This window comes from Microtus ochrogaster, chromosome 7 (assembly GCF_000317375.1).
Source record: "Microtus ochrogaster isolate Prairie Vole_2 chromosome 7, MicOch1.0, whole genome shotgun sequence".
NCBI classification, from domain to species: Eukaryota; Metazoa; Chordata; class Mammalia; order Rodentia; family Cricetidae; genus Microtus; species Microtus ochrogaster.
The window spans coordinates 12432649-12447223 of record NC_022014.1 but is presented as its reverse complement, the minus strand read 5'-3'; the positions used below and the strand labels follow the sequence as shown (position 1 = coordinate 12447223).

The 14575-nt window shown below is 45.2% G+C and overlaps 1 protein-coding gene and 1 pseudogene across 1 annotated transcript; one reads left to right on the top strand and one right to left on the bottom strand.

Annotated features, from left to right (window-relative positions):
• The first annotated feature begins 519 nt into the window (after positions 1–519).
• Rsl1d1 (ribosomal L1 domain containing 1) lies at positions 520–13228 on the top strand. The gene is made up of 9 exons (XM_005349321.2): positions 520–641; positions 1379–1518; positions 3598–3733; positions 4598–4746; positions 4828–4929; positions 7442–7535; positions 7617–7742; positions 11314–11556; positions 12384–13228. Exons 1-9 carry the CDS (start codon positions 564–566, stop codon positions 12624–12626), a joined length of 1311 nt encoding a protein of 436 aa, XP_005349378.1. The 5' UTR covers positions 520–563; the 3' UTR covers positions 12627–13228.
• On the bottom strand, positions 7999–9321 carry LOC113456340 (annotated as a pseudogene).
• Positions 13229–14575: the final 1347 nt, after the last annotated feature.

Sequence of the window (14575 nt, the reverse complement as noted above, 5' to 3'; positions counted from 1 at the left end):
TAGACCAGGCTGGTCTCGAACTCACAGAGATCCTCCTGCCTCTGCCTCCCGAGTGCTGGGATTAAAGGCGTGCGCCACCACCACCCGGCCAGGGCTTACCTTGAGCCGACGCTCCGGAGACCCACTCATCTTCTTCTTCCTCACTTAGCTTCACGCGCCTGGTCCTAGCGGTTCCTCATTATTTCGGGGAACAGCACCAACTGGGGGAAAGCAACGCCCGAAGCCACGACGGGGTGGAGAAGCCTCGGCTTCCCGCTCTTCAAGGGCAGCACGGGGTTGAGGACAGGGCTCCAGTCTCTTCTCAGGAACGAGCTCCCGCTTTCCTCCGTGGAGGAGCGGCAGGGCTTGCGAGGCGCGGAGCCTTAGGAAGAGCCGGACGCAAAGCGCCGCCTCAACGACGGCTCTGACCCCTGCCGGCTCCTTCATCACCAACTACACCGAAATCGAATCCCCCGCCTTGCGGAAATGAAGCACTAGGCCCCCGTGCGGTCCCACCCCTTATCTTCCGGTTCCGGGCCGCGCGCGTTCCTAGCTCCCGGGTTCTGCACGAGGTTAGGAGAGTCATGGAGAGCTCTGCGTCCGCCTCCACCCCGGCCTCAGCGGACACGCCGACCGCTCTGGAACATCTGGACAGAGAGCAGGCGAGTGATTGGGGGACAGCGACTTGGAAGCAGGGTAGTTGGGGCCCGCGTGAGCCATTGGTGCGGAGCGAGAGGCCTGGAAACCCAGAGCGGGCCCGAGAGTGCGTCTGCGCCCCGGAGCCCGAAGGAGGTCGCCGAAAACGCACCCCGGCGGGTTCGCTTCCCTCGGGCCTGTGGCCCGTTTGCCTCCTGTTGAAATTGGGCAAGAGCGCTCCATTCTGCAGGGTTACAGGACGCTAGTACGTGCACGTGCGAAAAGTAGCGTGCTTAGGGCCGGGCGTGTGTCGCTCTGAAAGTGCTCCCAGCGCTATGCTCTTTTCCTGATGTTCCCTCTGCCGTGGAGGGCAGGAGAAGCTTCGGTAGAGCTTGTAAGGACACCTTGTAAACAGATTTTGGGAGTTCTTGATGGATTCAGAAATTGAACTGGGTTCAAATTCTAAGAGCTCAATACGCTGATTGAAGTTTGCTCAATAGCCGGGCTGTGGTGGCGCACGCCTTTAATGCCAGCACTAGAGAGGCAGAGACAGGCGGATCTCTGTGAGTTCTAGGCCAACCTGATCTACAGAGTGAGTTCCAGGACAGGTTCCAAAGCTACAGAGAAACCCTGTCTCGAAAAAGAGAGAGAGAAATTTGACCGGTAAAAAGAAAGAGTAGCAAAGGAAACAAACCTGTTTGTGTTTATGAGAGCAATGGTTAACCTAAATTGAGAAAATTAACTTATTTCTGTGTTTATGCAGATAAGAAAGGCAGTGGAAGTTCTGCTTACACACTCCAAGTCAAGAAAAAACAATAATGAGTTACTTTCGAATGGGAATGAGAATTTATTTTTAATGGTGGTATTATGGAAAATTCCAAAGAAAGAACTGCGGGCCCGAATGTAAGTTCTAATTTACCTGTTCGGGGTTTTTTTGTTTTGTTGTTGTTGTTTGGCTTTTCTTCCTTCCGTTCTTTTTTTTTTTTTAATGGTCTCATTACAAAGGCTTGCCTGACCCCAAACTCAGGAATAGATCTGCCTCTGCCTCTTGAGTGCCTGGGCTTTAAATTTTGAGACTTACTTAGAGTGTATCTATTTCTGACTATATGAATGTGTACCACATTTCTCCAGTGCTTGCTGAGGCCAAAGGAAAGTGTCAGATCACCTGGTACTGGAGAGACAAGAGGTTTTGAGCAGCCCAGTGTGAGTACAGGAAACTGAACTAAGACCATCTGGGAAAGCAACAGATGGTCCAATCTGCTGAGTGCCCTTGGTCCTGCTTGGGAGCCCTCTTCCCCCACCCCCGTATTCTTTTATAAGATATTTTTAGAGCCAGGTGTGGCAGAGACAGGCAGATCTCTGAGTTCAAAATCAGTCTGGTCTACAGAGCTAGTTCTAAAACAGCCAGGGCTACACAGAAACCGTGTCTTGAAATTAAATAAAAATATTTTATAGGTTGCATTTATTTTGGGGGGTGGGGCACACATGTGGAAGTCCGAGAATAAATATAATTTCTCATCTGCTGTATTGGTCCTGGAATTGAGCTGTAAGCGTGTGTCTTTACTGGTTCATCCCGCCTCCCCGTATGCGTTTATGTTTCTGTTAGCTATCTTGTGTCTGCTTCCTCTGATGTGGAGTTGACAGATAATGGTGGTCGCTCTCCTACTCTCGCTTGACCAAGTGTCGTATAGATTGTGTTCTGCTTGTTCTTTTTATCAAAGCAATATGTAGTATAGCTTGTTTTTCTCCAAAAAATGATGGCTCAGGGAGATTTAGAGGGAAAAATACTCTAAAATGTGTTGGGGGGGGGGGCGTGCAGAAGCTTAGGGGACCCTGGAGAGGATCAGATTCCCTGGAACTTGAGTTACAGATGATGTAAACTGCTATGTGGGTGCTGGGAACCAAATGTGGGTCCTCTGAAAGAGCTACCAGTGCTCTCAAATGCTGATCCAGCCCCACTTCACTTTAATCTATATGTCTGTAAACACATGTGTTTATGTATGTATGTACACACGTGTGATATATGTGAGGATATTCTTGGGTGTCTTCCTTGGGAATGCCATCCACCCCCTTTTTAGGCGGGTCTCATTTGCTTAGAGCTCATCGACTAGGGTTTACCACTGAACCCTACGGATCCTCGTGTTCGTCACCACCCTTCTCTCTGACATAGGTTCAGGGGTGAGCACAGATCCTTGTTTGTGTACAGTGAGTGCTTTAAGTTGTCTCCTGGGGGATGGAGCGTGATTCCTTCCTGTGCTGTGGGACTGCTCTACAGTGAGCTGCACTCCCACCCCTCTGCATCCTTTATTCCCATATCTTTGTTCAGTTTTTCGCTTGTGGGACATCTTTTTCTTTTTTTCTGTTCTTCCCCCACCTGTCTTAATTGATTTGATTTATTCTGGTTTTGGTGTGGGTTTTTTCTGGGCTGGCCTGGAACTTTTCCACATTCCTTCCTCATGTTAAAACTGGAATTGTCAGCATGCCTGACTTGCTTTCCTTCAGAGCAGTATTTGCTTAAGTAGAAAATAACCAAGCCGGGCAGTGGTGGTGCACGCCTTTAATCCCAGCACTCGGGAGGCAGAGGCAGGCGGATCTCTGTGAGTTCGAGACCAGACCGGTCTACAGAGCTAGTTCCAGGACAGGAACCAAAGCCACAGAGAAAACCTGTCTCGAAAAACCAAAAAAAAAAAAAAAAGGATCATGGCCTGGAATGAATTGAGCTCCAAATACTGGCTTGCAGGTCGGACCTGGGGATTTGTGCTGACAGGATGGTTCAGGTAGATGTGCTCGCCCCCAGTCCAAGTGATCTGAGTAAAATCTCTTGGCACACGTGGTGGAAGGAGAGAAACAGTTCCCAAAACTTGTCCTCTGAACCCACATGTGTGCCGTGGTACACCAACAAAAATTTTTTAGATGAGAGTAAGTGTTTTGGGTAATACTTGCTCTGGAATCATTGCTCTTTGTGTTTGTCATTGTTTACAGGTCTTTGCCTCATAGCATTCTAACAGACTCATCAGAAGTCTGTTTGTTTACCAAAGATGAGTGTGAGTCGCCTGAACAGACAGAAGGTTTCTATAAAGCACTTTTGAAAAAACATGGCGTGAACAGCGTCTCTCGGGTAGGAATCATGTTGCTGCTTTGAAGTCCTTTCAGAGATCTAATTGAAAAGAAATCTGATACACTGCTATATTTTTTTAGTCTATTTTTCTCTGTAGTTTTTCTTTATGGGTGTGTGTATATGCCCCTGGGCCTGCGTGTATACAGTGTGGGCACAGGTGTGCTTGAAGACCAGAGAGGGTTCAGTTCCCTCGGAGCTGGAGTTACAAGTGGTTGTGAGTTGCCTGATGGATATAATTTTTTTTATTTCTCCTCATACTAGGAATTGAATCCAGAGCCTTATATATGCTAGTCTAATGCTCTGTCCCAAACTTCCATTGTAGATCAGGCTGGCCTCCAACTTAGAGGTATCTTTCATTTGTGTAATTAAATTACCCCAGGCTTGGATTAAAGTTGTGCACCAGGTGCTGCCTCCCCAGCCCCATCTCTAAAACATTTGCTTTTTAAAAACATGCCTGGGTGTTTTGTCAGCGTGTGTCTGTGCGCCTGATAGGTACAGGAACCCATGAAGGGCAGAACAGAGTCTTGGATTCCCTTGCGCTAGAGGGGAGTACATTTGGCTGTTAGCCACTATGTGGGTACTGAATCAAACGCAGGTCCTCTATAAGAGCAGCCAGTGCACTTAACCTCTAAGCTATCTCTCCGGCTCCTGTTCTACTTTGTTTTGAGATAGCATCTTCCTCGATTGCTTGGGCTAGCCTCAAAGTTAGCATTATTTGGCACAGTGCTTGGCAAATTTTAGGTGCTCAGGAATTCATTAAACTGAGAAGGGTGTGAGTCTAGGACTAACCTGAATGGGAAGCGCTAAAGATTTCTTTTGTGTCAGGTTCTTAAGGTTTTTAGTTTTGCTTTTTTTTTTTTCTAGATTATCCCTTTTAGAACTTTAAAAACAGAATATAAAGCCTATGAAGCCAAGCTCCGCCTCCTGGGTAGCTTTGACATCTTCATTGCTGATGAAAGGATTAGACGGCATTTGCCTACACACATCGGAAGACACTTCTATCAGAGGAAGAAGTAAGTTGATTTGCAATGACTGGGCTTCAGTGGTAGGAGTTTTTATCTTTGTGGTGTTCTGACATCTGTGTGTTTTTACAGAGTTCCAGTATCTGTAAACCTTCTGGCCAAGAATCTGTCCAAAGAGATTAAGAACTGTATCACAGGGACCGTCTTAAACATCTCCAAACAAGGTTCTTGCAGGTAACAAAAGGAACATCTGTGCAAACCTTTAAACTTTATATGTTATGGCAATCATGTCCATTTTTTTTTCTTTAAAGAGTGGTGTTAATGAAACCAGATCCTTCTATTAAGACCCTAAGAGACCAGACGGTTGTAGATCTTTGGGTAGATCTCTGAGTTCGAGGCCAGCCTAAAATACAAAGAGGACAGCCGATCTCTATGAGTTCAAGGCCAACCTGTCTACAGAAGTAGGTTCCTGGACAGAATCCAAAGCTACAGAGAAATTTATCTTGAATGAACAACTAAAATATGGTCTTCTAGGAAAATTTTTCTTAGAAGTGACTTTAGTCCCCTATTAACAAGTTCATTGTCATTGTGATCTGATTTTCCTATGTATTCATCCCAGTAGGACACCAGCTGCAGACCAAAGAAATGCTTCTCTAGGTCTGTGGCCTTACTCAGAGAAGCACATCTGACTAAGTAACTGAAGGCCGTGTACCACTGAAGTTCTCTGTCCAGCTATAGGCAACTCAGTGCAAAGAGCTTACATAGCCTTGGGGAAAAGCCTCTTCAGTCTTGTCCCTGTGTAGACCTGCTGATATCCCCCCTTTCGGGGGCATGTTTCAGCCGAGAGGAAGGAGCTACATACTTAAACCTTGGGTTCATTCTCACTCAGGGTCCTGAACTGTTTGCAGCCTTACATCTAGACTAAAGGAAAGACCTTTGGAGTCGACAAGATGGTTCAAGTTTAAGGCTGGCGACTGGTTTTTGATCCCCAGGACCCACATGGTAGAAGGAGAGAGTCAACACCTGCATGTGTCTTCTGACCTCCACGTACTGCGAGGCACCAACATTCACACAACACATACACACACACAAACTCAAGTACAGTTCCCAGCACGCATGTTAGATGTGGCTTACAACCACCTGTAATTCTACCTCCTGGGGGGGTTGAGTGCCTATGGGCTAAAAGCTTATGTGAACAGACTCAGACATACAAACATATAATTTAAAATTTTTTAATCCTAGCATGGGCAAGGCAGAGGCAGATAAATCTCTGAGTCAGATACAAACTTGGTCTACATAAAAAATTTTAGGCCAGCCGGGCGATGGTGGCGCACGCCTTTAATCCCAGCACTCGGGAGGCAGAGGCAGGCGGATCTCTGTGAGTTCGAGACCAGCCTGGTCTACAAAGCGAGTTCCAGGACAGGCTCCAAAGCCACAGAGAAACCCTATCTCGAAAAACCAAAAAATAAAAAAAAATTAAAAAATTAAAAAAAAAATTAGGCCAGCTAGAGCTATCTACTGAAAACCTGTCTCAAAATAAATTTTAAATAAATAAATTTTAAAAAGCTTTTATATAGGGCTGGAGAGATGGCTCAGAGGTTAAGAGCACTGACTGCTCTTCCGGAGGTCCTGAGTTCAAATCCCAGCAACCATATGGTGGCTCACAACCATCTGGTGCCCTCTTCTGGCCTGCAGGGATACATGGAGGCTGGACACTGTGTACATAATAAATTTCTTTTAAAATATATATATATAATGTAATAAGATGCCTTTGTTCTTTTGATATGGGGTTTCACTGTATAATTCTAGCTAGCCTGGAACTCACAGAGATACTCTGGCATCTCCAGTGAATGTTGGGATTAAAGGCATGTCCCCTCAGACACACCCAAAAACATGGGTGCCGTTATACCCGGTAAGGGTAAAGATTGCCTACCAGCCTTATGTGGTCATTGATGTTGTCAGTGTTGCCTACTACTTGCAAGAGGGAAGCACCCCTGGTTGGTTTCAGTTAAGTAAGAAGAGTTGTCATAGGCTGATGTCAGAGAGCCACAAAGATTGGAGAAGCCGAGTATAGTGACTCGCATGGTCCTAACATGGGGAGGCCTGTGTGGCATAGTGATTCTGTGTTTCTTTCATACTTCTCTTTGCCTGGCACAATGGCTTCCTGTCTTCTCTCTTACCCTGCTGTTCACCACAAACAGCTCTGTGTATGCATGCACATGCAGAATAGACAGCTAGCCAGTGGCTGGCTGAGAAAAGAAGCTAGTCAACTGCTGTCCAGTTGACACTTCACAGACTGCCCCACAGTGAACCTCTAGTGGTGGGCCCTGCTACAGGATCCCTCCTGGGCTTCCCAATCATTGCCTATTCCTTGACCTTTGATAAAGTATGCTATCTGTAAGAAGTAGGAGCTCTATTTGTGAAGGGCCCATCTGGATGGATATGGAACTATGAGGTTGCAGTGACCCTTGAGTGATTCTGCTCAGAACAACTTTAGGGACCAGTATTTGTGGGTGTCAGGGCCGTTTCTGGGGTCAGTTCTCTATACACTGAGTTTACAGGAGTTGAACTGCCACTCTTAGCCTCCATCACTTAAGTTCAGGCTGTCGGGCTTCTGTGGCAAGTTCCTTTACTGGCTGGGCCATCTCATGGTTCAACCCGTGTTTCTTCAGCACGGTGGTATTCTACTTTAGGTAATAGAGTTCTAAAATACAAAAGTTAAGAGTCGCTATTTATTAAATTCTAGTGCTGTGCGTGTTGGTCACACTGGAATGAAGCCTCAGCACATCCTTGAAAACATCCTGGCTGTCTCAGAAATGCTTTCAGGAAAACTGCCAGAGGTACAGTATGGCGAGTGCTTGAGTCGTGATGTTGAGGGAAGCAGCAGTGTGTGTGTAGATAATATTATTTCTTTGTTTCAGAAATGGCAGAGTGTGAAACTCTTGTTCCTAAAAACTGAGAAGTCGGTTTCCCTTCCCATTTTTTCCTCATTTGTCACATGCCAGGATGAAAACAACATCATGTCCTTCAATAGCCTGAGGAAAAAGGTTAGTATAAGTTAGAATATTGGGTGGGGTGGGCATAATGATCAAAGTGTAAGCCAGGTGATAGGGCATACCTTTAATCGCAGTGTTCAGGAGAGAGATGTTACATGAAGGGGGTCCCTTGTTTGTTCCGGTCGCCTGGCTTGCTTAGCCCCAAAATAACCACACAGAAACTGTATTTATTAAAACACTGCTTGGCCATTAACTCTAACTTCTTATTGTCTAACTCTTTACATCTTAATTTAACCCATTTCTATTAATCTGTGTATTGCTGCTTTGCTGTGGCTTACCTGCTAAAGTTTCGACCAGTGTTTGTCTCCTGCGGCTCCATGGCATCTCTGACTCCACTTCCTCCTCCCATGCTATAGGCCAAGGCAGTTTCTTTATTCATTAACCAATAAAAGCAACGCATAGACAAAAGGACTTCCCACACCAGGGAGCGTGGGAGCATGCAGGTAGACATGGTGCTAGAGGAGTTGAGAATTCTACATCCTGATCCACCTGTAGTAGGAAGAGAGAGACACTGGGTCTGGCTTGGGCTTCCTCCAACAAGGCCCTGTGTTCTAAACCTATGTTCAAATAGTGCCATATTCTAATGACACATTCTATATATATATATATTTTATTGGGAGGCAACAGGGAAGGAGCCTCTTTGATCAGCAGGAGTATTCACAGGTTCTTCAGCCACTCCAAGCTTGGGCCTGAGGGTCTTGGGGGTGGCTGGGCACATCGGGCATGTTCCCATTATCTCATACAGGGACTGGGTAGTTGTAGGGTGTTGCCTGGTTGATCAGGGAAGCATACTTGGTGTAGGGGCTGATTATGGGCATAATTATAACAAGGCCTCAGACTGAGGAGGACACCACCAGCACCGGCTCCTTCGCCCAGGCATTCTTGAGGAAAGTGGTGATTCTCGCGGCCATCTTCTATAGGGGCCATTCTTATTCAAACCACCATACAGATTTCATTCTCTTTTAAATTGCTGTTGTGGGTTACTCGATCACACTTTGGGCCCTGAAGTTTTATTTGCGTTAATGAAATCAAAGCAACTTTGAGTCAGGAGGCCAAATTAGCAACCAGTTGATGGAAAATCATTCTAGAGTGTAAGACAATAGAGATATGCACAGGAAGTAATAGGGAGGGACTTAGTGCAATGTGGGTTCTTTTGGTGGAGTGGAAGTACACTCGGAGATGCCAGCAAGGAGAGGTCAGCTAATAGCTACTTAACCTCTCTGAACCAGTAGGTTTTCACCCCAGCCTTTGATTCCCAAGACTTACTGATAAATAGAACAATAGAGATTTAGCTAAAAACTCTATCTGGCAGCAGTGACGTAGCTGGCAGGATTCCAGCCAGGTTGCAGCCTGAAGGGCTGGGCACTACTAGAGAAGCAGCGGTGAAAATGTGGCCCCTGAGCAGAGGATAGAAGTTGTCCTCGCTTCTTGGAATACGCTTACAGGTCATCCTGGTTGGGTTTTTGTTTTTGTTTTTTTTCCAGTTTATCTTTCGTTTTGCTTTATTTAGGGGTCCCTCAGGGTTTCTCTGTTCTTTGGAGCCTGTACTGGAACTCGCTTTGTAAACCAGGATGGCCTAGAACTCAACAAAGATCTGCCAGTCTCTGCTTCCTGGGTGCTGGAATTCAAAGCATGAGCCACCACCTTCTGACTGTTTAGAATTTTATTTTATGTATATGAATTACGTTCTGAGTATTCTGCACCCTGGGGGGTGGGCAAGGAAGTCAGAAGAGGGCATCAGATTCCCAGGAAATGGTCTCCAAAGTTATTGTAGGCCACTATGTTGATTATGGGAATCCAGCGAGGTCTTCTTCAAGAACAAATGCTCTTAACCACTGAGCCATCTCTCCAACCACCTTTTGTTTTGTTGGGGCAAAGATTTCTATCACCACCATGCATGTAAAATTTCTATTGACCCTTTTATTTGCTTATTTGTTCATTGTTTGGTTTGGTATTTTTAGACAGGGTCTCACCATGTATACATGTCTGTATACTAGACAAACCTTGAACTCACAGAGATCCATCTGCAACTTAGAAGCACAATCTAACAATGTAAAGAGCAAGCCTTTTGATACTGCAGCTGGTTGTCTCTACCCATAGTCAGCTAACACTGAAATCACGGTGACAAGTTACCTCACCCTTGCTGGGACCACTCTGCTACATGCTGTAGCATTCCCAACCTGGTGACCTGTGGGATTTGTGAAGAGCTGGTGCTGATAACAGCAACTGGGTGAATCAACTCTGCAGATAACCTTCCTTCCTCCTTCCAGAATGCTCTTTATTACCTGTGCTGCTACTAGAATATACTGCCTAAAATTAGGATGGGTCTTCCCAAACCCATTTAAGAAGGCAGAGGCAAATGGATCTTGAGTTTGAGGCCAGCCTGGTCTATATAGTGAGTTCCAGGACAGTCAGGGCTACACAGAGAAACCCTGTCTTGGAAAAAACCAAAGATAAACAGTTAAAGGTACAGGAGTGACTGGCAGGAACCTTGAAAGTATGCCAACCACCTAAAGCACATTGAAGACTGGAGGCTCAAGGCTAGGGAGATGACTCCATTGGTCAAAGTGTTTGCCGTGCAAACATGATGTCTGAGTGTGATCCCAATTCTGGGGCGGTGGAGAAAAATGGATCCCTATGGCCAGTCAGCCTAGCGTACCCTAATCCCAATAAGAAAGTGGGTGGCTCCTAAAAAGCCTCAGTTGACCTATAGTGTACACATACACACTTGCACAAAAGATGGGTGGGTCAGTAATGATTCAAACCAAACCCAGGCTTAAGTGGGGATGGGTTTTCCTTTTTTTTATTTTATTTATTTATTTTGATTTTTGGAAACAGGGTTTCTCTGTGGCCTTGGAGCCTGTCCTTGGAACTTGCTCTTGTAGACCAGGCTTGCCTCGAACTCTGCCCAAGTGCTGGGATTAAAGGCGTGCGCCACCACCACCCCACCACCCAGTGGGTTCTGCTTCCCTAATGTAGGTGCTAGGGTTTAATTTCTCTTTTACCTTCCACTTCTCATTCTCATGCTTACAATTTGGTGATGGGTATTGAACTGTTGAGCCCTTGCAGGGCCTTGCGTATAGTAAACAGGTACCCTACCGCTAAACTAAATCCCTAATTCTTTTTGAGACAGAATCTGAGTCTTTAGTACATAGACCAAATTGGCCTTTGAGTTTGCCATCCTCCTATCACAGCCTCCCAGCTAGCTAGGAGTGCAAGCATGTACTAATATTCTGCTGTTATTTCACCTACCATCTGTGTGGTGGGTAGGTGGGTGTATAGCTCGGAGTCAAGGTAGACAGCCGGTTGTGGTAGAGAGTGTCATTGATTTATCTTTTGGCAGGTAGGTAGGAGAGGTGCAAGGCCCACCCCCTTGGGTACACATTGAAACACCTGTCACCCCACAAACAAGTAGAGCTGAGTTTTAAGTGCTTGGAAATAGGCATTCTGTATGCATGGTCAAGGACACTGTAGGGAGTTTATGAATAATCAGAACTGTAGCTTCTCAATCTGTTTTCTCTGAATGTTTTTCCTGCTAATCTTTTATCTGTTGTTTTGGTAGGTAATAAAGAAAAAAATAAATTATGAAAAAGAAAAGTCAAAGAAGAAAAACAAAATGTTAAGGAAAAGCTCCAAAAAGGCTGCATCTCAAGGTAAAACTAGCAGTGCTCCAGTGAAGGCCCCAAGATCCCAAAAGAAAAAGACCAGCAAAGTAAAAACACAGCCTGAAGGGACAGACGAGAGTGAAGAAGCAATCCCACAGCTGGTCCCAATAGGAGAAACACCGAATAAAGAAAACCTGGAGGTATTTTTATTGGCATTGGTAGTTGTTGTGTGTCAGGCAAGCAGGGCTAAGTGATAGGAGTCTTAGTTTTCAGGCTGTAGGAAGGAAGGTACTGATTGACTTTATCCTGAAACATCTTGAGTAATGTAAAAGGCCTGCATTACTCTATGACAGTTCACCTTCTAGGAGCGTAACTCACATGTGTGGGTATTCATTGTAGCGGGTCCATAAAGTGGGCAATCCAAACACGTAAACATAGGATGTGTCTGTTGCCAGCATAGTACAACATACTGGTGTGAAGTTCTTGGTTTTGAGACAAGGTCTTGTGTTGTTAGCCTGGGCTTACCTCCAAAGTGTTAGGATTGCTGTCACTGTACCAGTCAGCCTTTATTATTTTTAATAAAAGGAAAATAGAAGTATGGATGTATTCTAAAATAAAAACTGGGTATTGGTGGGGCACGCCTTTAATCCCAGCACTCAGAAGCAGAGGCAGGCAGATATCTGAGTTTGAGGCCAGCCCTGGTCTACAAATTGAGTTCCAGAACTGTTTCACAGAGAAACCCTATCTCCTTTTAAAAAAAAAAAAAAAAAAAATGTTAGGTACTAGGCTGAAGTATGAGCTGAACCTAGCCTGGATTACAAAATGAGTTCCAGCCAGGTGAGACCATGTCTCAGAAAGAAAAGGACAGAAAACAAATGTCTGATGATAGAAAAGGCCATTCCTCATTTCGCCATGCCAAGGTTACACTTAGAAGTTACAATCAGAATTGTGGCTCCTTAAGTTTGATTGTGAAATCTTAGTCCTTGTTGTTCTAGACTTAATTTTCTTTCCTTTTTTTCTTTTTAAGATGCAAGAAAATATCACAGGGGAAAAGTCTCCAAAAAAGAAACCTGATACAAATACACATCAGGGAAAGAAAAGGAAGGCCCTACCAGCTACAGAGACCCCAGAAGCTTCAGGGCCTGGGACCGCAGGAAAGAAGCCAAGAAGTATGCCAGAAACCAGAAAACGAGAGGACAAGTTCTTTAAACCCAGGAAATCTTCCAACACGCCCAAAGACAAAAAAGCCCAAGTAGCCCACTCAAACTAAAATCAGGTTTCTCCGTCTGAAGGAACCCTAGCAGAGTTAACTGAAGAGCTATTCAAGAATACTTGGGCAGGGAGGATGTGATGTCATATACTGTGGGACATAGAGATAGGCAGATCTGTGTGGATCTGAGGCTAGCCAGAACTACATCGTGAGATCCTGTCTCAACAGACACACTTGAACAAAATTGGGTGTGCACTCCTGCACTAACACTCAAGAAGCCAAGGCCAGAGAGTCATGAGCTTGAGGGGAGCCTAGAGTTTGGCAAGAATCTGTCTTTAAAGACCAAACTTCATTCCTGGGCTTGGTGGTATAACACTTTGCTAGCATATGCAAGGTCCTGGCTTCAGTACCCAGAACTGTTTAAAAAAAACAAAACAAATACCACACACCTGCACATAACAAAAGGTACTCTGGTCCTGACCCCATGCAGTCTTATCCAACAATTCATTTAATGTTTTTGTAAAGTTTCCAGGGGTGATTCTGAATTAATGTTTCTATTTGTAAAAGACTAGGGATTTGAAGCAAAAGCATCTATTTTTGTTTTTCAGTGTATTTCTTGATACGAGTGCTTATGTTGTGTTCTAATAAAGTGTGCATCTGCTCTGGTAAACGGTGCTGTGCGGTGGTGCTGTGCATCTCACCTGACTAATTTGAAGATGTAGCCACGGCTTTCCATCTCAACGGGAGAATTTAGTCACTTGAAATGTTTGGGTTTTTTTTTTTTTTTTAATGATTTTATTTAACTTTATGTTCATTGGTGTGAAGGTGTCAGATCTCATGGAACTGCATTTTCAGACAGTTGTAAGCTGCCATGTGGGTGCTGGGAGTTGAACCTGGGTCTTCTGGAAGAGCAGTCAGTGCTCTTAACTGCTGAGCCATCTCTCTAGCCCAGTCACTGGAACTGTTAAACTAGCTTGTGCAAATACTCTAAGTTAGAGGGTTGATGGGTAATGACTCAGGCTAGGAGTACTGGCTTCTCTTCAGAGGACCCAGGTTCACTTCCCAGCAGCTTCACAGTGGCTCAGGGCTCTAACTCCAGCTCCAGGGAGCTGAGGCCTTCTGGCCCCAGGCACCAGCCCAGAAATGATGCAGATGTGTACACATATGCAGACAAAACACCTAAACATTAAAAAAAATTGAAAAATCAACTATAATTCCTTTTGTAGGTCTTAAAGGAAGAAAGAAAAATCAACTACAAAATGGAACTGTGAGGTTTCTTGTGCTCCTCCAGATGGTTGCTGGGTTAATTTTGATAATGAGCTAGCACATAGGTTAAAGGGTATCCTGGAGTACCTCTGCGTAGTACTCTGTGGTTTTAGTCTCGGGCACCAGACCTCATTACAGATGGTTGTGAGCCACCATGTGGTTGTTGGGAATTGAACTCGGGACCTTTGGAAGAGCAGGCAATGCTCTTAACCTCTGAGCCATCGCTCTTGCCGGAGATGCTTTTTTTAAAAAATTTATTATGTATACAGTGTTCGGCCTGCATGCATACCTGCACCCCGGAAGAGGGCACCAGACCTCATCACAGATGGTTGTGAGCCACCATGTGGTTGCTGGGAATTGAACTCAGGACCTTTGGTAGAGCAATCTCTCCAGCCCCTGGAGATGCTTTTAAAAGAATATAAATGCAGGGGCTGGAGAGATTGCTCAGGGGTTAAGAGCACTGACTGCTCTACCAAAGGTCCTGAGTTCAATTCCCAGCAACCACATGGTGGCTCACAACCATCTGTGATGAGGTCTGGTGCCCTCTTCTGGCCAGCAGGCATACACACAGAATATTGTATACATAATAAATATTTTTTAAAAAGAATATAAATGCAGAGTTAAAAACTCTTGACCCAGCCGGGCGTAGGTGGCGCACGCCTTTAATCCCAGCACTAGGGAGGCAGAGGCAGGCGGATCTCTGTGAGTTCAAGACCAGCCTGGTCTACAGAGCTAGTTCCAGG